General features: G+C 36.0%; 2 protein-coding genes across 6 annotated transcripts; one reads left to right on the forward strand and one right to left on the reverse strand.

Annotated features, from left to right (window-relative positions):
• Positions 1 to 252: 252 nt before the first annotated feature.
• Positions 253 to 21,939, reverse strand: LOC145814839 (annexin D5-like). Of its 4 annotated transcripts, none has more exons than XM_082911829.1 (7): positions 21,718 to 21,858; positions 4,399 to 4,509; positions 2,603 to 2,748; positions 2,241 to 2,459; positions 1,363 to 1,578; positions 1,192 to 1,281; positions 253 to 711 (listed from the first exon to the last, which is right to left on the reverse strand). In XM_082911829.1, exons 1-7 carry the CDS (start codon positions 21,791 to 21,793, stop codon positions 508 to 510), a joined length of 1,062 nt encoding a protein of 353 aa, XP_082767955.1. In that variant the 5' UTR covers positions 21,794 to 21,858; the 3' UTR covers positions 253 to 507. The 4 variants fall into 4 exon arrangements, with proteins under 4 accessions (XP_082767955.1, XP_082767956.1, XP_082767957.1 ...); XM_082911830.1 differs by lacking the exons at positions 4,399 to 4,509; positions 21,718 to 21,858 and adding exons at positions 9,412 to 9,573; positions 9,749 to 9,980; XM_082911831.1 differs by lacking the exon at positions 4,399 to 4,509 and having other exon boundaries at positions 21,718 to 21,939.
• On the forward strand, positions 9,930 to 12,796 carry LOC145814837 (uncharacterized). 2 transcript variants are annotated; one of them, XM_082911825.1, is made up of 3 exons: positions 9,930 to 9,998; positions 10,320 to 11,933; positions 12,022 to 12,796. In XM_082911825.1, the coding sequence occupies exons 2-3, from the start codon at positions 10,324 to 10,326 to the stop codon at positions 12,608 to 12,610; spliced, it is 2,199 nt and encodes a 732-aa protein (XP_082767951.1). In that variant the 5' UTR covers positions 9,930 to 9,998; positions 10,320 to 10,323; the 3' UTR covers positions 12,611 to 12,796. The 2 variants fall into 2 exon arrangements, with proteins under 2 accessions (XP_082767951.1, XP_082767952.1); XM_082911826.1 differs by lacking the exon at positions 9,930 to 9,998 and having other exon boundaries at positions 10,223 to 11,933.
• Positions 21,940 to 22,372: the final 433 nt, after the last annotated feature.

Consider the following 22,372-nt stretch of genomic DNA (forward strand, 5'->3'; position numbering starts at 1 on the left):
TAACACTCGCACTAGACAGTGTTCTGCAATACCATAACTTGCCAAATTAATATCTTGGATTGAAAAGTAGTACAAGGCAGTAGGAATGGATTCGAAAATAAATAAATTAATCTGCAATATATTTTCATTATTTTTTTTAGTAAATCAAATTTGAGAATGAACATTCTCATGAAATGATCATTTCATTTTATCTTAATTCTAATAAATCAAACACTATCAAAGTGAAATTATGAGTTACTTTCCACTAACCTGTTGGAATAATAAATTCTTAATTAGAAATTTCTCGATTTACCAAGAGTAGTACGAGTGATATTTTCTCCAAATAGACAATCCAATCCAATCCAATCCGTACACAACCCTAATATGCCTCACCCATCACACAACTAAAGAAACTGCAAATCTAAAACCATTAAGTTCAACACTCCAAACATAGTATACATATTACACATGCAAATGTGTATATATATATTTTAAAGTGCTTTATTTATAAACACAACCATCACAAGCCTAATGGTTTGGACCCAGCAGAGAAAGAAGAAAGCTCCTGTAGTGACCAGATGTTTCTGAGTGAACCGCATCATTCAATGACTTCCTGTATTTCTTCTGGTATTCGGCTTTAATGTATTGCATATCAATCTCGGTTCTTGTCACGATAACTCTTATAAGTGTTGTGTCATCGGTTCCCAATCCTTTCATCGCCTTATGTAATACCTGTAATGTTCCAGAGTAGTTATCAATGGATTGAACTTGAATCCCCATGATGGATCATATTAGTTAATATATATATATATATATATATGGAAGGAAAATAAAAATTTAAAAAAAAAAACACAAACACAAACACAGCAATCAAAACAAAAGAGCCTTTATATGTTAAAAAGAAAATTCTGTACTCCATATGTTGTGAGAACTACAATCCCATCACAAAAAGTAAAGATATATTGCATATTGCCTTGACCAAAAATGAAATTGAGAAAATATTATGCACTAGTGGCGTTGCATAGAAGTATTGTTGAAGAACGAAAAATTTGGGAAGTCACAATCCCAAGTCAATATCTCAAAAACCAGTTGTTCAAGACTCAAATGATAGTCTAGTCCCTAAAACTATTACATAAAGCCATATATGTACGCATCCTAAGAAGTCCTAATTAAATTAATAAGAAAAAAAAAACTTAAAGACTGGATAAATACCTTTGCAAAGTACTTTGCAGGATTATGTGCACACTGTAGGATTGTCAAAAGGGCAAGCTCAAATTGCCCTGAAGTTTCACTCTTTACAGCCTGTAATTATCTCAATTTGTCAAAAATCATAACAAGAATTTCAGATACAAAGGGACGGTGACGACATTAAGAACAAATTACCTTTTTCAGTGAGTTCCCATACATGTTATGATAAGAAGAATCTATAGCAGCCAAATGTGCCCTGCTTCGTTCACTAAAAATGCGTATAAAAGTTTTCTCATCAGTTCCCAATTTTTTCTCCCCTGCTTTAAAGAGAGCCTTAGCATCCCTTTCAACCATCTCTCTATCAACTTCGAAGCCTTCAGAGCGTGGTGTGGTTACGTAAGCCAGCAAAAGCTGCAACGAGTATTTCACATCAAGAAGTCAGACTCTCAATTTCCTCCCTTGAAAGAAAAAAGGGGGGAAATCTGTAACACTGGAAATATATGTGTTCATGTGTACACATATGTATAAACATATATCTATATATAGGTACATAAAACTCTGCTTTCCATGTGATGAAAAGCTATAATTGGCAGGAGAAGAATATTTGTAGTCTCAAAGACCTGAGGAGAAATCAGAGATGCTGCTATGATAACCAAAGAGATCCAGTTCGATGTTCGAGTTTAATTGATTTCATTTAGCAAATACATGTGCAGGTGAACAACGAGATTAGCAATAGATTTCTAACTCCTTTTCAACAAAGAAATAAATTTAAAATAAATATATATACAAGTAGTAGTAGTTGAGGTATAAATATTTATTCTGCTTCTTATTTGCCAATATATATATTATCCCACAAAAAAAATTAAACACAAGCCTGTGAACCAAAACAACAAAACATGGATGAAATACCCAATTTTATTTATTTATTTATTTTTATTTTTTTTGTCAAGAAGGCTAGCAATAAAATCCCTGTAAGTTACTGAAATGGGCAATTATGCTGTATGTTTCTAGCACATTGTTTATGATAATGCTAAATCCAATAATCACAAACACACAGCAGAGAGAGGGACTACCTTCTTATGATCACCTGAGGTTAGCTGTTCAATATCATTCTCAAGGTAAACCCCAAACATTGAATAATAGATTTGCTTCAAGGTGTAAAGCTGGGATGGTGTCCGAGAGCATAGTACTTCAGTGACAGCTTCAAGATTAGTGGAGCCACTACTTAATGCTTGCTTTAATATAATTGCATCACGTCCTGCTGGATCATGCATCCAACGCAAAACCGCTGTCTGACACATAGAAGAGATTTTACAAGATGCAAACTTGAGGAAGGGGGAGAAATCAGTCTCTATGTGTTTAACTAAAACAAGAAGCATGAGAGGGAAAGCTTTTAAATTTCAAGGGTAGTGCCAGGGAAAGGGGGAATTAATACCTCCAATTTTCCATGAAGTTCTGAAGTCAATCGTTTAAGAAGGTCCTCAGAATACATAGCTTTGTACTCATGTTGGATCAGAGCACGTTGTGTTGAATCACGATGGGCAACAATATTGATCACAGCTTCAGTATCACAACCAAATCCTAAAGATTAAAAAGATAAAGATTTAAAAATAAAATAATAGAAATAAAAAATTAAAAAAAAAAAAAAAAAAAAGCCTCCCCAAAAAATGTAGATAATTAAGAACATCCAAATTCTAAAATATATGTAATAAACCTCTTTTACATGTGGGGTGAAGAGAAAATACTTGACAAACAAACCTTTTCATTAAGAGCGTGAAGTTATTTTTATTTTTTATGAAATATGCAATTCTACAAAGAAAAACATTGTATAATCCAGATGTTATTAACTTATTACAATATATGGTTTCTATAAGCTAAGTACTAGAGTTATTATGTTTGCAGGCTTTCTATGGTTCTAAGGTGTATACAATGCTAGATAGTCTACAATCTAAATATGCAGCAGACCTATACTTCAACTGTTGTACAATCACATCTTCAATTAAGAAAGATCATATTTTGGTTCTAAACAGTGTTTTAAAAGGCTCTAAGCGCACCAAGGCGCAAGTAGTAGAAGAAAAGTAAAATTATAAAATAGGCAAATTTTTCAACATAACAAATATATATAGAATTCCGAAAATAGTAAAGCACGTTTCACCATTGCAAATAATTGATAAACATAACATTCATTCTTCTAAAAATTAGAAATATAATATCTAACTAAAGATATAGTCTCACATTCACATCCACCAAAAACCTCAAGTTTTAAAATCATCCAAATAAAATTCAAAACAATTAAGTGTCTAGTTTGCAATTCAAAAAAGATATAAAAAGCACAGTAGGAGTAGAAAAATAGATAAAGCCCATGAAATCCACGAAGCCCACGCCTTGCGTCTCCAAAAAAAGCCCTCACCTCAGCGCCTAAGCTGCGCCTTGCATATTGCACCTCACCACAACTTGTTTGCAGCGCAAGGTTGCGCCTCGCGCTTAGGTGTGTGCCTAAGCACACCTTTTAAAACATTGGTTCTAAAGTCCAAAGTCAGTAATAGTTGAGCTTGACAATGAAACGGGGTTTCAGCATTTGCTCCTACAACTTGTTTTCCCAATACATACTATCCAATTCAATTGTTGTGCTTTTTGCAGCTCCATCTTGTTCTAGGTTTTGTTACTTCTTCAATGGAATCTATTATTTGATCATCGATGGCTATTATCAATCATCTCTTTACGCGTCTTTTAGCTCGGAACTCTCCTCTCAACCCACTTAGGGGCTACAACAATTGGTTTTCCAAGAAAGAACATTGGCTTTGATGTCAAATTTTATGTAGGATGAAGAATTTCAATGAAGGTGGCTGTTGCATTGCATTAGGGAAATATTCGAAGTTCAAAATATCAACCAACCAAGTTCAAGATGACACGGTCCAGTAGAATTAAGATTTAATGGGGGTGGATACAAGTTTAATTAAGCAAAAAACAAGTTTCATTCGAATCATCTTGATTACGTGTAAAGCAATGGTCACTCCAATTATTATTGTATGTGATACATGTTGTACAAATTGTGTAAAAAAAAAACAAACAGATTCATATGAAATTAAATTGATTTACAAGAAAATAAATCATGAGATTACACCATACAACTCAATGAACAGAAATATATATAACAAAAATAAGGAAAAGAAATGCAAACCGAAACCTGTATGATACCACAATGTCCTTAAAACAGATTAGCTGCCTCACCGTAGGTGCTGGAGGAATGCCAACTCCTGTCTCTCAAGATACAACGGTTTAAACCGGCTAACGTAGAAACACCTTCTGTTAGCTTTGGCGAACCGACAATGGCAGCACTCTCTCAACACAAGAAGAAAATTATATGAGAAGACTGACTTGACTATAATCTGAGAGCAAAATTTCTGTGTTGAACCCAAAGAAGATGGGCCTCTTTCTATACACAATGGGGGCGAGAGGAGTAACCTTCCAGACATGAAGGCTGGCAACCAATGCCCATTACTCCTGCAAAACTACTGGAATAATGCACACAATTGATGGGGATTCAATGTGTGAGTTACACACACTATACACCTGTGTGTATATACATATCTGCAGCAGACCTGGCCCAAAAAGATTAGGTTGGTAAACCACCAATCCGGCCCGGCCCAAACCTAACTCATTTCAACAAGCCACAAGCCCAAGCCACAAGCCCAAGCCCAAGATCCAAGATCCACGACCCACGAATCCCGGACTCGACCCAGACCGGGCAGGCAGATGGCGCACGCAGGTGTGGCAATTTTTCCATAACCAACTTGGACCACAAGCCCATCCTTGAAGTATCCATAACTCCCTTCCTTCGAAAAATTTGGATGCCCCAAAGAGCTCATGCCTTTATCAAAATTTTGAGATTTAAATACCCATTAAAGTTTTCCTCTACGATCAATGTGGGATTGGTAGTTATACACAATTCCCAATACCTCTTCATGAGGTCAATTTTATGAGACAATTTCTCACTCAATTCTTAATGATTTTTTGTCATTCTTTTTGTAGTGTAAAGGCCTTGTTACAAAGAATCTAAACCCATTTAATCACACATCAACCAATGGTTGAGACATACTTTAATTTCACATTAAAATCACAAAAAATCATTTTTTCTAACAATCCCCTACATGAATAAAAATTGACTGAATAAAGAAAACGGACAACATTTACAACAAAGACTAGGAGAGAGAACACGCAGACTAACCCTGCATCAGAAAAGGTAGCTGTTGGCCTTGAACATTTCGTAGTGAAAGCTTATCGGATTTGTTGGCTGACCAATGAACGTAAGGTCTTGAACTGTTCTGCCATTTGTGTAAACCATGACAATAGACCTCACACAGAAGTTAGTTCAACCATTGTTCTTGTTTTCACTGGTGTGTTCGGTATGGCCTTGGAACACTAGCCTAGTTCAATGAGTTGTTTTAAAGAATTCGGCCTTAACAATTCTTAAAGAAGCGACCCCACTTTGAACTCACATAAGGGACCTATATAAGATTTCCCGTTATACCACGATTAATTATTCATATCACTTAGGTCATTAAAAGTATTAGCTTAACCTTCTACCCCTATAAGGTATCACTGTACAAAGGAATAGATAAGAGGATTTATCTCTTCAATGACTCACCCGTTACACGAAATTAGATTGTCCCTTTGAACCTAGATCTTGGAATCTCCAGTCAACTAGGTTGGGTTTTCCCTTCCGATAACATTACTAAACGCCTTAACCCGATTCTTCTTGACAACATTTCTACTAACTCTGGAGTTAACCCTTTGGTTAGCGGACCCACAACGTTGTCCTTAGACTTTACATAGTCTAGAAAGGCAACTCCATTAGAGAGTAGTTGTCGTATGGAATTATGTCTACGACGGATATGTCTAGACTTACATATGACTCTGTGCCCGTCCAATTACCGATTGGCTATCACAATAAATACAGATAGCAGGCACATGTTTCGGCCAATGTGAAATATCCTCAACGAATTAGGAAAGCTATTCAGTTGCTTTATCCAAAGCAATAAACTCGAATTCCATTGTTGATCTCGATATACACGTTTGCTTGGATGATTTCCAAGACACGGCTACCCCTACGAGGGTAAACACATAACCACTAATGAATTTAGAGTCCTTTATATCAGATATCCAATTAGCGTCACTATACACTTCTAGTACCGTTGGATATCTGGTATAATGCAGCCCATAATCCCAGGTTTAGTGTAGATAACCTAACACTCGAATCATACCCCTCCAATGAGTAACATTCGGATTACTCGTGTATCTACTAAGCTTGCTAATAGAGTAGGCTATATTCGGCCTTATACAACTCATCAGATATATCAAACTTCCAATAACCCGAAAATATTCTAACTGAGAGACACTCTCACCATTATTCTTGATCAAATATACTCACGTCTACCGGTGTCCTAGACACACTTGTATCTGATTTACTAAATTTCTCAAGTATCTTCTAAATATAGTGAGACTGAGAAAGTATAATACTACTAGATGTTCTGGTAATCTTAATACCTAAAATGATATCTACAAGACCCATATCTTTCATGTCAAACTTGGAGTTTAACAATCTCTTCGTAGTTCTAATCATTTCATCATTACTACTAACAATAAGTATGTCATCAACGTATAGAAACAAAATGACATAACCTCTATCAGTGTCTTTAACATATATGCATTTGTCACACTTACTGATTCTAAATCCATTTGACAACATAGCGTTGTCAAACTTCTTATGTCATAGCTTAGGAGCTTACTTCAAACCATACAATGTTATGATAAGCTTATAGACTTTCTTATTTTATCCTAGAGCTGAAAACCCATCGGGTTGCTACATGTAGATTTCTTCATTCAAATCTCCATTTAAGAAAGTTGTCTTTACATCCATCTGATGTATCTTCAGACCACTTAAAGCTGCTATCGCAATCACCATGCAAATGAATATAATCTTTGTCACAGGTGAATACGTATCAAAGTAATCCAGACCTTCTCATTGCCTGTATCCTTTGATAACTAGCCTAGCTTTATACTTATCAATTGATCTATCGACTTTCATCTTTCTTCTAAAGATCCACTTGCTCTCCAAGGCCTTACTGCCTGAGAGTAGATCAACCAACTCCCAAGTATGGTTCTGTAAGATGGAGTCAATCTCACTCTTAATTGCTTCTTTCCACAAAAGACTTTCAGATGAAGTCACAACTTCATAAAAAGTTCGAGATTCTCCCTCTAACATATAAGTCAAGAAGTCCGGACTAAAGGACTTTGCGGTCCTAGCCCTTTCTCTCCTTCTTGGCTCATCTACTTCCTTAACTTGATCATCTATGTGATCATTGTCACCTTCAACCTTTTTCATGGAACTCGGAACCCCTTCTTGGATGCGACAAGGGAATACATTTTCAAAGAAAGATGCATTTCTAAATTCCATGATAGTATTCTTGTGTATATCTGGAATAGCAGACTTAAACACAAGAAATCGATATGCACTGCTATATTGTACAAAACCGTTGAATACAAAATCAACGGATTTTTAGGCTTATCCTAACACTTTTTGCATGACACCTCCACATTTGTAGAATTTATACAAAGGCTTTTGGCCTTTTTTCAAAAATTCATACAGGGTCTTTAAACAATTCCTTGTGTCACAATGATTATGAAACTCTCAAAATCATATCACAGTAAATACATTCCCAGAATGTCATCAACCGGATTAGGCACCCAAACATATTTGGTCCAACCTATTACTATGAAGCAAAAAGTCTTATTATTAGGAAACACAAATCCAGTTGTTCAATAGTCTACTATTCGGAATTTCATAACATGGTCAGTAGACTTTCTACTACTGGAAATCACAATATTTTAACCTGTGATCAGTAGTCACTTTACTGCTAGGAATCACAACGTCTTGACATAGGATCAATAGATACTTTCATTACTCGGAATCATCATGTCTTGACATATGATCAGTAGCTTCTCCACTACTAGGAACCATCATGCCTTGATATGTGATCAGTAATCTATTCTCCACTAGGAAACTGTGTAGATAGTTGTCTAACACCTCCTAGGAACTACCACTTTTCTATCTCTGTGATCAGTGATCTTGTACTCACTAGGAGCCACCAATTTAAGAATATATTTGAAATTTAAAAATTCAAAAATATATTCACCCACCCTAACTGGTTGTCTTATCTTTGCTTTCAAGCAAAGTCACATAGCAATCATATATGCTATAATTAACACAAGGATAACATACTAATTGCCTCTGATTAATTTAGAGATATTATTATACAATCTTATGATTTCCTTTAATTAGACTTTAGATCTTCTTTTAAGAACCTCGCAAAGCTTAAAGTTGGCAGGTGGAACAACATTTCTATTGTCACCTCTTGAAGTCATTTCAAAAAAATCACAACAGAATTTCACTATTCTTTTTTTCCAGACACTAAACTTAACACTAGAAAATCCAAAGTTTGAAATTTAATTCAAAACTGATCTCATCACTTACCCTAGAATCGAATATGCTCAGGAAAGTTTCCAACAAAGCTGGAGGGGTCCCACTGGTCCCACTTAATACCCAGTTAACCTTAGACAAAATTTTCAAGAATATGTTGACTCCTAATCCATGAGAAACAAATTTAGAATTAAGTTTTCCAAGGAATAAACCAGGTTAAAACAAACCAATTCCCAAACAAAAAAAATTTGCTTCCATAATTACACCACTCATAAAAGTTAACCGGTACACCCGGAACTAAGTCCATGATTTCTGAATAAAAATCAGAAATGTTTTAGCTAATGCTAAAATTTGGTTTCTTTTCTTAAAACCAAAACACTTTGAAAATAATCAGATATAAAACCAAAACACTTTGGAAATCATCAGATTATAACCAAAGACTTTCTCCAACTTAGTTTTCCAACACTTTGAGAATAAAATGATTAAACCCAAAGACTTCCTCAAATCCTAAAGGTTTGGAACCATATCCGTCTTAGTTGTCATTTCTAAACAAATAAGGACTACTCTTTAGCCAAGGCTAAACACTTTGGTTTCTATTACAGAAAACCAAACCAAGTTCCAAACTTACAAACAATTTAAAAATTGCTAACCAAATTACAAGTAATGAAAAAAATGCTACAACAATGATTAAGCAAATAAAATGGCTTTAACCTATGAAGCACGGGTACTCCAAAAATAGTGCCGTACATGCACCGGGTACTTACCGGGTGCGGGTACGCGTACCGGTACGGCTGCACGCGTACCGGGTACGGCAAAAAGTAGTCGGGTACGTCTGCCTCTGTCGGGTACGCCATGGGTACGGCTCGGGTACGGCATGGGTACGCCTTTGGTGCGTTTTGGGTATGGCGGGGCAGAAATCAAATTTTCTGGAGAATTGAGGGGCACCAGAGCAATATTAAGAAAAATTAAAAAAAAAAAGAAGATATTTACGAAATTACGAATGAATTTCTTTTGCCCTAATGTCATCACTCTTGCCCTAATCTGTCATCAGTCGAGCAAAGAGGTGAGGCGACACAGCACGAAGAGGTGACGGCGACCCACCATTCCCTTCCGGCGACGGCGACGCAAGAGTTCCGGTGAGTCTTCTTCTTCTTCGTCTTCATCTTCTTCTTCACCTTCTTCTTAGCCTTCTTCTTCTCTGTTTAATCTTCCTTTCACCCTCGTCTTCTCTCATCTTCTTCGTTTCTTCTTCTTCATCTCATTTTTTTTTTTTATATATAGAGATCAGCAAGCATCTATTTTCAATTCGTCCCCTGCACTGCATATCAGCCACCTAGCAACCAAGCAACTGGTCAGAATCTCTTCATCTCTATTTTTTTTGATTTTTTTTCTTGTTTCTTGTTTCTTCTTCAGAGGTATAATCTGATGTAGAACGAAAAAAAAATTAGAGAGGTATTGAACCCAATCATATTTAGAAAAAAAAAAAAAAAAAAAAAAAGTTAATAATTAATCTGCTGCAAGTGTTAATAATTATAATCTGATATTAAAAAAAAATTAGATCACAAATAATTATAATCTGATGTTAAAAAAAAAATTAGATCACAAACATTGTTAATAATTAATCACAAATATTATTTTTAATCATCAAAAATATTATTTTTTATGCTTATAGGAAAATGAGTTCATCAAGCAGTTTAGGTTCATCTGCTGCAAGTGCTTCTGCTCCTTCCATTGATCAATCTGGAGATGAAAATGCTCCTCTTTGGGGCTATGTTACAAAATTAGTTAGAAGGGGAGAAGGAGGAAGTGGTAATACAAAATTTAAGTGTAATTTTTGTAACATTGAGTACCAAGGGTCATATTCTAGAGTTAGAGCCCATTTGTTGCTACTTACTGGCCATGGAATTAGAGTGTGTGCAATTGTGAAGAACAAGAGTGATCTTCTTTCTGAAATTCGAAAGGCAGATCAAGAAGCTGAGAACCGGAAAAAAATGGCAAAGCCAAAAAATGTTCCTTTACCACCACCATCTTCTCAAATTAGTGCTAGCCACGGCAGTGTAGAAGATGTTGGAACATTTAGAATGGAAGGTTATGCACCAAGAAAGAGAAAGGCAATTGGGAGTAGTCCTTTAGATAAGGCATTCAATCAAAGTGTTAGAGAGCACTTACATTCTTTAATTGCTCGTATGTTCTATTCAGCCGGTTTGCCTTTCCATTTGGCTAGGAATCCATACTTTGTGGATGCTTTTCAATATGCTGCTGAGAATCAAATTGTTGGGTATGTCCCTCCTGGATATAATTTGTTGAGGACTACCTTACTTCAAAAAGAAAGGGCAAATATTGAAAGGTTATTGGAACCAACTAAAAAATCATGGGATGAGAAGGGGTTGAGTATAGTATCTGATGGATGGACTGATGCACAGAGGAGGCCTCTCATTAATTTTATGGCAGCATGTAATGGTGGAGCTATGTTTATAAAAGCTGTTAATTGTGAGGGTGAGACCAAGGACAAGTATCATATTGCCAAATTAATTAGTGAAGTGATTGATGAAGTGGGTCCTACTAATGTAATTCAGGTAATTACTGATAATGCTCCAGTTTGTAGTGCAGCTGGATCAATTATTCAAGGTAATTATCCGAAGATCTTTTGGACACCTTGTGTAGTGCACACTCTTAATCTTGCTCTTAAGAACATTTGTGCTGCGAAGGAAATTGGAGTTGCTGCATATGCTTATGATGAGTGCCATTGGATCACTACTGTGATTGATGATGTAATGTTTGTGAAAAATTTCATCATGAATCATTCTATGAGATTAGCTATTTTTAATGAGTTTGTACCTTTGAAGCTACTTTCTGTTGCAGATACACGCTTTGCATCTGCAATTGTTATGTTAAAAAGGTTTAAACTTATATATCATGGTCTCCAAACAATGGTGATAAGTGACAAATGGGCTTCTTACAAGGAAGATGATGTTGGGAAAGCAAGTGTTGTAAAGGAAAAGTTGTTGAATGATGTTTGGTGGGATAAGATTGAATATATACTCTCATTCACATTGCCAATTTATGAGATGCTCAGATTTTGTGACACAGATAAGCCATGTCTACATTTGGTTTATGAGATGTGGGATTCAATGATTGAACGGGTGAAGGCATCCATCTATAGACGTGAAGGGAAGTCAGAAAATGAAGAGTCATCCTTTTACTCTATAGTGCATCAAATATTAGTGGAAAGGTGGACAAAAAGTAGCACACCTCTTCATTGCCTTGCTCATTCTTTGAATCCAAGGTATAATTCACATTAGAGTCATAGTTTATACTTTAATTTTTTTCATTGCATAATTTACTTATTATTTTTTTCTAATTATGAAATCTAGGTATTATAATGGGATGTGGCTTCATGAAAATCCCATTCGTGTTCCTCCTCACAAAGATGTTGAAATTTCTGAGATGAGAATCAAGTGTTTTAAGAGATACTTTCCTGATTCAGATGAGAGAAGAGTTGTTAATACAGAGTATGCGAAGTTTTCAGGTTGTTTAGAAAGTTTTGGTGACTCTGACTCAATATGTGATAGAGGCGTAATGGAACCAGTGGTTTGGTGGTTGGCACATGGCTCTTCTGCACCTACGCTCCAATCTTTGGCAGTGAAATTACTTAGCCAACCATGTTCCTCATCATGTTGTGAAAGGAATTGGAGCACCTACTCTTTCATTCACTCTATGAGGAGGAATAAAATGACACCACAACGGTGCGAGGATTTGGTTTTTGTGCACTCCAATATTCGCCTCTTATCAAGAAGGAGTCAACTATGCACAGAAGGAGAGACCAAGTTATGGGACGTTGGGGGAGATGCATTTGATTCATTGGAGGGTTCTGGTTTCCTTGAAATTGCAAATCTTTCACTTGATGAGCCAGAGATGGAAGCTATTTTATTCAATGATGAAGTTGATGGAAGTGAACTTTGAAGTGTCAAGTTTAGATATATAGGGCTTTCTTTTGTTTTTTTTCATTTGCTTGTGTTATGAACTGAATTGGCCTTGTTTTTCTTTTGGTGTTGGTTGTTTTTCCATTGCTTGGATTATGGACTGAATTGGTGTTGGTTGTGTTGTATTGAATTGAAATATATTAATATTTGTCTTTTAGTTTTATAATTCTCTTTTTAGTTTTGATATTTAATTTCAATTTGTAGGTTGGATCTTCTAACCATAATTATAAAAAATAAAAATAAATAAAAAAATATCGGCGTACCGCAGCCGTACCCGTATCCTACTTTTTTGGAATTTTGCCGTATCGGCGTACCCGCACTCGTACCCGTACCGTACTCATACCCGCACCCGCACCCGCACCCGCACCCGCACCCGCACCCGTGCTTCATAGCTTTTAACAATACAAGCAAATAAAAATTACTTTTACACAATTGGTAAAAACCAACGAAACCCAAGCAAAAAATTGCTTCACTCAACAAATGTAAACCAATCCAAATTGGATTATCGATTCTCTAAACTCCTTTCCTCGCTTAGGTATTTCTGTTCAAAAAGGTTAGTAGTCCATAATTTTGTTTTACAATCCCAAATCCTATTCATTCGGATTTGTATTTTTGTTTTCATTCCCTTTTGCATAGGTGTGCCTGCAAAGGAAGTTAGTAGAAAACCACAACAAAATACAAAGCTAATAATTGAATGAAACTGTAAAAGCAATAAATTAATTAAATAGCAAAATTAAGTAAAATTAAAATGCTAGACATGTTATACAATTAAACTTATAACTCCCAAATAAATTATAAACCTTATAACTCTAAAAATTAAATAAAATTAATTAACAAGAGTTATATGAAATTATAACACAATAATCACGTAAATAAATATACAATTAATACTTTTAATTGGCAAGAGTTACAAAATAAAACTATAACTCTAAGAATTAAATTAAAATGAATCAACAAGAATTATATGCAATTACTACACAATAAACATGTAATTAATTCATACACCTAATGCCAGAAATTAGAAAACAAGGCGCATGCAAATTACATTACATTCCTGAAAACTAAAACTTGTAAAATCAACTAAATTCTAGCAAAATTAAACCATGCAAATAATCCTACAAATGTAGGATCTAATAACCAAGGGAATTAAACTAGAAAAGTAAAACTATCACACTCATGAGCATGCAGATTAAATCAGAACATGACAACATGAAAAGACATGCAAATCATATTATAAACCTGGAAGCAATCAACTTGAAACAATTATTTAATAAATTGAATTGCAACAGTAGGCAATGAGAAGGAAAAACAGTAGCATGCAACTTATAATAATATAATATTCCAACCAAGACTACCAATAGAAGTCCATATAAGTTCTGGGCAGGTCCCATATGCTGCATACAAGAAACGGACACCAAAAAAAAACTGGGCACATTATTATTATTATTATAGTTTTATTCTACGCATGCCGGTGATAAATAAAGCAAATTGAATTTGTACCAAAGCAAATCACATGCATATATATTAAATCATGAACTGTATATAAGACAAACAGTGCCATCACCCAAAAAATCATAAACCAAACATATGATATTTTCCCAGGTACTAAAACGGGCAATTTGAATTAAAGATGAATCTAATCATCTAATTTCATGATTCATGGAAAAGTATAATTAATCTGTTTTAAGATTGTTGTACAAATTGTGTAAAAAAAAAAAAAAAAACCAACAGATTCATATAAAATGAAATTGATTTACAAGAAAAGAATTCAAGACATTACACCATACAACTCAATGAATAGAAATACATATAACAAAAAATAAGGAAAAGAAGCGCAACCCGAAACCTGTGATACCACATTGTCCTTAAAACAGATTAGTTGTCTCACTGTGGGTGCTGGAGGAACGTCAACTTCTGTCTCTTAGGATACGACGATTTAGACCAGCTAACGCAGAAACACCTACTGTTATCTTTGGCGAACCCACAATGGCAGCACTCTCTTAACATAGGAAGAAAATTATAAGAGGAGACTGACTTGACAATAATCTGAGAGCAAAATTTATGTATTGAATCCAAGGGAGATGGGCCTTCTTTTATACACAATTGGGAAGAGAGGAGTAACCTTTTAGACATGAAAACTGGCAACTAATACCCTTTACTCCTGCAAAACTGCTGGACTAATGCACACAATTGATGGGGATTCAATGTGTGAGTTACACATGCTATACGCCTGTGTGTATATACATATTGTAAAAATTTATGTATTATTGATTGATGTCTTGATTGATAGATTACAAGATTCATGATTCCTATATATAGAAGAGGGTGAGTGTGTAGTAGGTAAGGAGTAGGTGAAGTGGAGGTGGTAGTGGTGTAGTGGGTTAGGTTTAGTGGAGTAGGTGAGGTGGTAGTGGTGTAGTGGGTTAGGTTTAGTGGAGTAGGTGAGGTGGTAGTGGTGTAGTGGGTTAGGTTTAGTGGAGTAGGTTTAAGTGGGTAAAGTAGGTGGAGAGTAGGTGGATTTTAACAGCCCCCCGCAAACTCAAGGGGGATAGGAACTAACCAACTTGAGTTTGGAGACAGTAACAAAATAAGAAAATACATAAAAATAAAAGAGGATAAGAGACACTGTATGGTCGTGTCAGACCATTGGTGAAGACACTGGATGGTGGTGTCATAACGTTGTAGAGGACACTGTATGGGGGTGTCATAACCATGTAGAGGACACTGTATGGTGGTGTCATAACGGTGTAGAGGACACTGGATGGCGGTGTCAGACCGATGTAGAAGACAGTTTATGGGGTCATGTCGGACCATTGTAGAAGACAGTTTATGGGGTCATGTCGGACCGTTTGTAGAAGACAATGTTGTGACAGTTTACGGAGTCTTGCTGGACCCTTGTAGAAACTAACCGGAATCAATGTCGGGACAGTTTACAGAGTCTTGTCGGACCCTTGTAGAAACTAACCGGAATCTATGTCGGGACAGTTTACAGAGTCTTGTCTTACCCATAAAGGAGCTAACCGGAATCAATGTCGGGACAGTTTACAGAGTCTTGTCGGACCCGTAAAGGAGCTAACCGGAATCAATGTCGGGACAGTTTACAGAGTCTTGTCGGACCCATAAAGGAACTAACCGAAATTAATGTCGGGACAGTTTACAGAGTCTTGTCGGACCCTTAAAAAATGCACCCTCAAAAGGTGTGCCCAATTTTTCAAAAGGCGTGCCATCAAAAGGCGTGTCCAATCCATAAAAAGGTGTGCCGGACATGATGATGGCGAGGCACGTGGGCGCCTTGGCTTGCGCGCCCGTTTGTCGTCTGTCGGTAAGAGGCGCGCGATGCGCGTGGCTGCCTCGGCTATAAGACAGAGGCTGAGGCTGAGGCAAAAACACCTGTGAGAGATATTCTGAGAGAGATTTCTGAGAGAGATTCTGTATAACACTCTGTGGCCCAAAAAATGGCTTCGTCTTCGTCTTCCCGTGGACTGCTCACCCTCTTTCCCGACCTCAACGAGTCAACAAGAGAGAGAACTGGTGCGGTGGCACTGGAACCTCAACCAAGCGCCCCGGAGTTTGCTCCGTTGAACTTTCCGATGCGGTCGGTGGAGCAAAGAATGGCGGTGCAAACTGATATTGAGGCTAATCAGTATACTCTGAAGTCATGCGTGGAAACCATGACGGCGGTCACAAATTTGTCGAACCGGCTGCAGAGTAGGACAAATGAGGTGCAGCATTTAAATTCCCAGCTGGCTCTGCTCCAACGCATGTATAAGGATGCGCGAGCAGAGATAAGTGTGCTGAAAGCAGAAAATAAGGAGCTGAAGCGGAAGGCCACTGTGATGTTCCGATTTGGAGGTCCGCCGTATGCTGCAGTGGAGGAGTATGGAGGAGTGAACGTGCTCGGCGGCGTAGGAAACACGGAGGCAGCACCGTCAAGGGCCGCCCAGGACGGAGGAAAGAAGAAGAGATCTGCAGCAGAGTAGAGAAGAAAAATCCCACTGTAGGTGTTGGGTGTGTTATGGTGGTTTTTTTTTTTTTTTTTTTTTTTTTTTTTTTTTTTTTCTCTCGTGTAAAATTATGATCGGGGTTGATCCTGACATGAATAAAATAAGTGTGTTTGGCAAACTCGAATGGTAGGTGTGGTAAGGCAGAAAAATCAACTGGAATGAATTTTTTTTTTTTTTTTTTTTTTTTTTGTGAAAATAATAATAATAATAATAATAATAATAATATTAATATGGAAATCATGGAGTGGGCGGTGGTACAAAAATATTGTGTAGAAAAAGAGGGAGATGGTGGAAAAGAGAGGCCACTCATGTTATTAAAATAAATTAAGGAATTAAAAAAAGTGATATTGGTTTTGTTTTCAAAAAGATGGATTAAAATAAATATAAAAAAAGAAAAAGAAAGTGGAGACCATGATGAAAGGTGGGAACAAGTGTGCTGGTGCTGTGTTGTAATGGTCAGAAAGAGAGATAAGAAAATAAAATAAAATAAATTTCAAGGTGCTGTGTTGTAATGGCATTGAAATATCCACCATCATAAAGAGTATCAGTGGTGCTGCATATGTTTATGAGCATTATTTGAGGCATTTCTTTCTTAACCCACAGCAGACTGTTAACGTCTAGTATGTCCCAAGGAAGAAGGACATCTTCAGTAAGCCAGATGACATTCTAACTGCTGCTGAGAAGTACATAGAAGAACATGGCCCGGAAGCATTTGAGAAGCTTGTTAGCAAGGATAGGGAAACCAAGTTCAGGAGTAGCAATTACACGTATTTTGATGAGGACCACAGCTATTGAGCCTTGTTTGGCTGAGGGAAACACCTTTTTTCCGCTGCTGTTAGGAGTATCTTTCCGGTGGAGAAGCTGCTATGGACTATTTGGGGAGAGTGATGTCGAAAGCCGGAGCCTTGGATCTCGCCACCGGCGTCGGCGGAAAGATCGAGAAAGACGATGTTCTCTCCGCTGTCCAGAAGTATGAGCAGTATCACGGCTACTATGATGCCGAGAGAGAATGAGATGTTATGAAGATATGATGAGGAGGTAGGTATGTAGTAGACAATTCTAGCGGACTAGGTTGAGGTCCGGCGGGCGGCCAAGGCGAGGTTGCCGCCCGCCGGTGAAGCGAAAAAATATTAAATTCTTAACCTTGCTCTGATACCATGTAAAAATTTATGTATTATTGATTGATGTCTTGATTGATAGATTACAAGATTCATGATTCCTATATATAGAAGAGGGTGAGTGTGTAGTAGGTAAGGAGTAGGTGAAGTGGAGGTGGTAGTGGTGTAGTGGGTTAGGTTTAGTGGAGTAGGTGAGGTGGTAGTGGTGTAGTGGGTTAGGTTTAGTGGAGTAGGTGAGGTGGTAGTGGTGTAGTGGGTTAGGTTTAGTGGAGTAGGTTTAAGTGGGTAAAGTAGGTGGAGAGTAGGTGGATTTTAACACATATCTGCAGCAAACCTGGCCCCTATGAAGCACGGACACCTCTCCGAAGGCTCCGTACCAGTGTCGGACATGGACACGCGTCCGACACGCGGTTGACACGTGTCCGACACGTAGCAGAGAGTGTCCCTTTTTTAAAAAAAAATTTTTAACATCCGGACACGTTATTGACACTTTCGGGACACATTCGTGGGTAATTTTACAATTTACAAGACCTTTTTGGAGGCGATTTGTAAATAAGTAAAACAGATATGTGCCCTAACTCGTCAATTAGCACAAAATAGAAAGGGAGAACATAAGAGAAAGGGAAGAGAGGACCTGGTTGCTCGTCGTTCGTCTTCGCTCCTCGTCAGTCGTCTCTTCTTGTCGGTCGTCGGTCGTCGGTCGTGTCTCGTTGTCGCCCGTCGTTAAGGTACACACTGCTCTTCTTTATTCTTCTTCGTCGTCGATCTTCTTCTTCTTCTTCTTCTTCATTCTTCCTTTTCTCCGATCTACTCAGTCGTTGTCGTCTCTTTCTCTCTCTCTCTCTCGCACCCTCTCTCACCCTCTGTCTGATTTGTTTTCATTTATTTTTTGAGTTATATAATGAGTTATAGTTATTATTTTCTTTTATACAAACTGATCCGTCTCTCTCTCTCTCTCTATTTCTTTTTTTTTTCTTTTTTTTCTTTTTTCTCTCAGTTATTATTTTCTTTTATAGTTATTAGTTTTTATTTGAGTACATAAAATTTTTTTTTTATTAGTTTTGTTAATTTTAATAATGTATGTTTATTAATTTTATTATAGGAACCAATTTTTAATTCTGAAACCATGGCTACGGGTGGTAGTTCTAATGATATACTTGATGATAATTTTGATGAGAACAAACCATTGTGAAAGTATATAATGTGAATGATACATATAACGTTAAATTAATTAAATATTTATTTTTTATAATTTTAATAGTGTTATTTTGTATATTTTATTACCTTTTAATGATTTTTTTATAATTTTATGACATATAATAAATAAAATTAATTATATATATTGAACGTGTCCCCAGCGTATCGTGTCCCCTATTTTTTTAAAATTTACATGTCCGCGTGTCCGTGTCGTGTCGCGTGTCCATGTTCGTACTTCATAGCCTGGCCCAAAAAGATTAGGTTGGTGGATCACCAATCCAGCCTAGCCCAAACCTAACTCATTTTAGCAAGCCTCAAGCCTTAAGCCCAAGCCCAAGATCCACGGATCACTGACCCGGACCTAGACCCAGTCCGAGAGAGCGGGGGAACGGCGCGCGCACATGGCAATTTTTCCATAACCAACTTGGACCATAGTCTTGGCCTAAGCCCATCCTTGAAACATTCATAACTTCCTTCCTTCAAAAAATTTGGATTTCTTAAAGGGCTCATACCCTTATCAAAATCTTGAGATTCAAATACCTATCAAAACTTTCCTCTACAATCAGTTTAGGATTGGTTGTTATTCACATTTTTCAATACCTCTTCATGAGGTCAACTTTATAAGACAATTTCTCATTCAATTCTTAATGATTTTATGTCATTCTTTTTGTGGGGTAAAGGCCTTGTTACAAAGAATCTAAACCCATTTAATCCCACGTCAACCAATGGTTGAGACCTACTTTAATTTCACATTAAAGTCATCAAAAAATCATTTTTTCCAATAATACAAAGGCATCCGGTTGGTTGTAGTCTACCTGGGTTTGATATGATTGTCTATTTTTTATATAAGAGGAATTTTTTTTAGGGGTACTTGGTGATAAAACCTTCACTATCTAATTTGTCATTCAAAAGGACAATAATTATATAGATCCTTTCAAAACCCCCAATATTTTAAAACTTATTTCTTTTACTATACTACCTTCATATATATATATATATATATATAAGCTCTCCTATAATGTCATCCTCCCAGTATATTTTAGTGTAAAATTTTACTTTAAATCCTAGCAAACTTTACTTTGATTCAGAGTAAAATTTTACTCTAAATCAGAGTAAAACCTATTATGATTCAAAGTAAAATTTTATATTATTAATCACATATATTCCCTTAAACGTAAAATTTTACTCTCATTTTATCAAACAAAAATAGAATACATACCAGAGTAAAATTTCACTCTCATTTTATTAAGCAAAAACAGAGCATATACCAAAGTAAAATTTTACTCTCATTCTGTCAACCAAAAACAGAGCACGTACCAAAGTAAAATTTTACTCTCATTTTGTCAAACAAAATCAGAGCACATACAAGAGTAAAATTTTACTCTCATTCTGTCAAACAAATACGGAGGGCATACCAGAGAAAAAAATAGAGAAATAGAAAGATAGAGAGATAGAGAGAGCACATTTATTGCCTTAAATTTGGTTCAAACCAGAGTAACATTTTACTATCTGGAAAACAGAGCATGATAAGGAGATAAAGAGAAAAAGAATGAGAAAATATAGATATGAGATGATAGATCTCAAATTTGAGGTCATCAATCTCAGATATAAAGTCTTGGACGCTAAGGAGGACGATGGTGGCGTCGAATGGCGCTAGTGGTTGAGATGCTAGTGGTGAAACGGTGGTGGCGGTGATGGTGACGAACAACATCGATGGTTGAGACGGTATTGGTGGAGACAATGGAGGTGGTGGAAACGATGGTAGTCAGGGTAGCCGATGGTGGTGGTGGTGAAGAGAGCTCTTAGAAAGAGATAGAGAAAGAAGGAACTGAGAGAGAGATGACAAATTGATGGAGAGAAAGAGGAGAAAAATAGAGAGTGTGTGTATGAAGGGGTAAATTTGTCACACAAAATATAAATCTGAAAATTTTGTTCCTTTATACAAGACTTTATAATTATGAAGGGGTTTTGAAAGTATAATTTTTTTTTTTTGGTCCTTTTAACAAGAAAAGAAGGTAAGAGGGGGTTATGGCCAAATTTTCCTTTTTTTTAAGGTCCTGATATTAAGATTTTATAAGATAAAAAACATACAATATTTTCATAGTAGTTAAGATCTCTTAGCATTTTCATGGAGAAATTTCGTCGAACTCAAAGAAATTTTACTTTTCACTTAGAAATTTTTCTAGTGTAATCACAAAGAAATTTCATCAAAGGCCTTTCGCTAATAAAAAAAAAAAAACATCTTGGAAAAGAGATGTTTCACTAATTTTCTCTTGATATAACTATCATGATATTTGTAAATTCTCCCCTATCAATTGATTAAAAAATTATAAAATTAAATTGCAATACAGATATACATGAGTCTAATCAATTGATTAGGGAAAACCACTAAAATATAAATCATAGCATTTCCACAAAAAAACTAAGGGTTGAGATCGATGGTTACAAGTGGGACAAGAGAAGGCCCACATATAAGTTTCTTACTTCTATGAATTCTCATAAACATGGAAGTATGACGGAGAAAGAAAGGAACATCTATACATATATGTAAGTATATATCAACGAATCAAGTGATGATATACTAAACAAAGACACAACTCAAAACCCAAAAAAAAAAAAAGGAAAAAAAAATTGAAGTCTAACTGTGTAAATAATTTGAAAGAAGCACTAGACCCAGAAAATCCACCATGAAAAAAATCATAAAATTGAGAGAGAGAGAGAGAGAGAGAGATTGGGGGTTAATTATATATATATATATATATATATACCTTTGAAAGCACGGTAGAGCTGGACAGCATCATCCCGAGGGGAAGGAGGAACAGGAGGAACTGTTAGAGTCGACATAATCTCTCTCTCTCTCTCTCTCTCGTGTTGCTCTTGTGTGTAGAAGGACAATTAAAGACCAAGACAAATTGACTGCCTTTTATACAATGGCGATTTATTGTATCAGCCGCGTTGAATTCGATGGATGGCCCACTGCGTTAAACATCTATGATAAATTACAAATACAATTCATTAAATTTATCAAAAATATTTATTTGGTTTAATTTTCTGAATTTTTTTTAAAATTAGCTTAGTGAAAAAAATAGAAAATTATTTATTTTCTTTTCTGTGGGAATCAAATTAATTTTTAAAAAATTTAAAATAAATTTTTTGGTGTTTGTTTTTGTCAAATTAACTTGTAATTTTTAAAAAAAAATAAAAATATATTTTTAAAAACTCAACCAAATAGTTTTCTTTCATGTTTGAAATATTTTCTTGTAAGATTTTTTTTAATTTGATAAAAAAATAAATTCACTCAAATGCCCTTTAATACTTTGTTTGGGATATTCTAAATAAATGCACTTTTTTACTTTTTAAGAAATATGAATTGAGTTTGAAGTGATGTGATAAAAAGGTAATGTAACTTAAATAAGATAATGT

This window comes from Camellia sinensis, unplaced genomic scaffold (genome assembly GCF_055761805.1).
Source record: "Camellia sinensis isolate YWXY unplaced genomic scaffold, ASM5576180v1 Unanchor13, whole genome shotgun sequence".
Classification (NCBI taxonomy): Eukaryota; Viridiplantae; Streptophyta; class Magnoliopsida; order Ericales; family Theaceae; genus Camellia; species Camellia sinensis.

Bases quoted from the DNA above. Each gene is read 5' to 3' on its own strand.
- LOC145814837 (XM_082911825.1), top strand. From the start codon at position 10,324: ATGAGTTCATCAAGCAGTTTAGGTTCATCTGCTGCAAGTGCTTCTGCT. The intron at 11,934-12,021 runs GTATAATTCACA...TATGAAATCTAG, and splicing joins GCTCATTCTTTGAATCCAAG to GTATTATAATGGGATGTGGC.
- LOC145814839 (XM_082911828.1), bottom strand. From the start codon at position 9,673: ATGACATTAGGGCAAAAGAAATTCATTCGTAATTTCGTAAATATCTTC. The intron at 1,579-2,240 runs GTAGTCCCTCTC...TACTCGTTGCAG, and splicing joins CCTCAGGTGATCATAAGAAG to CTTTTGCTGGCTTACGTAAC. The intron at 712-1,191 runs GTATTTATCCAG...GGAACATTACAG, and splicing joins CTGCAAAGTACTTTGCAAAG to GTATTACATAAGGCGATGAA.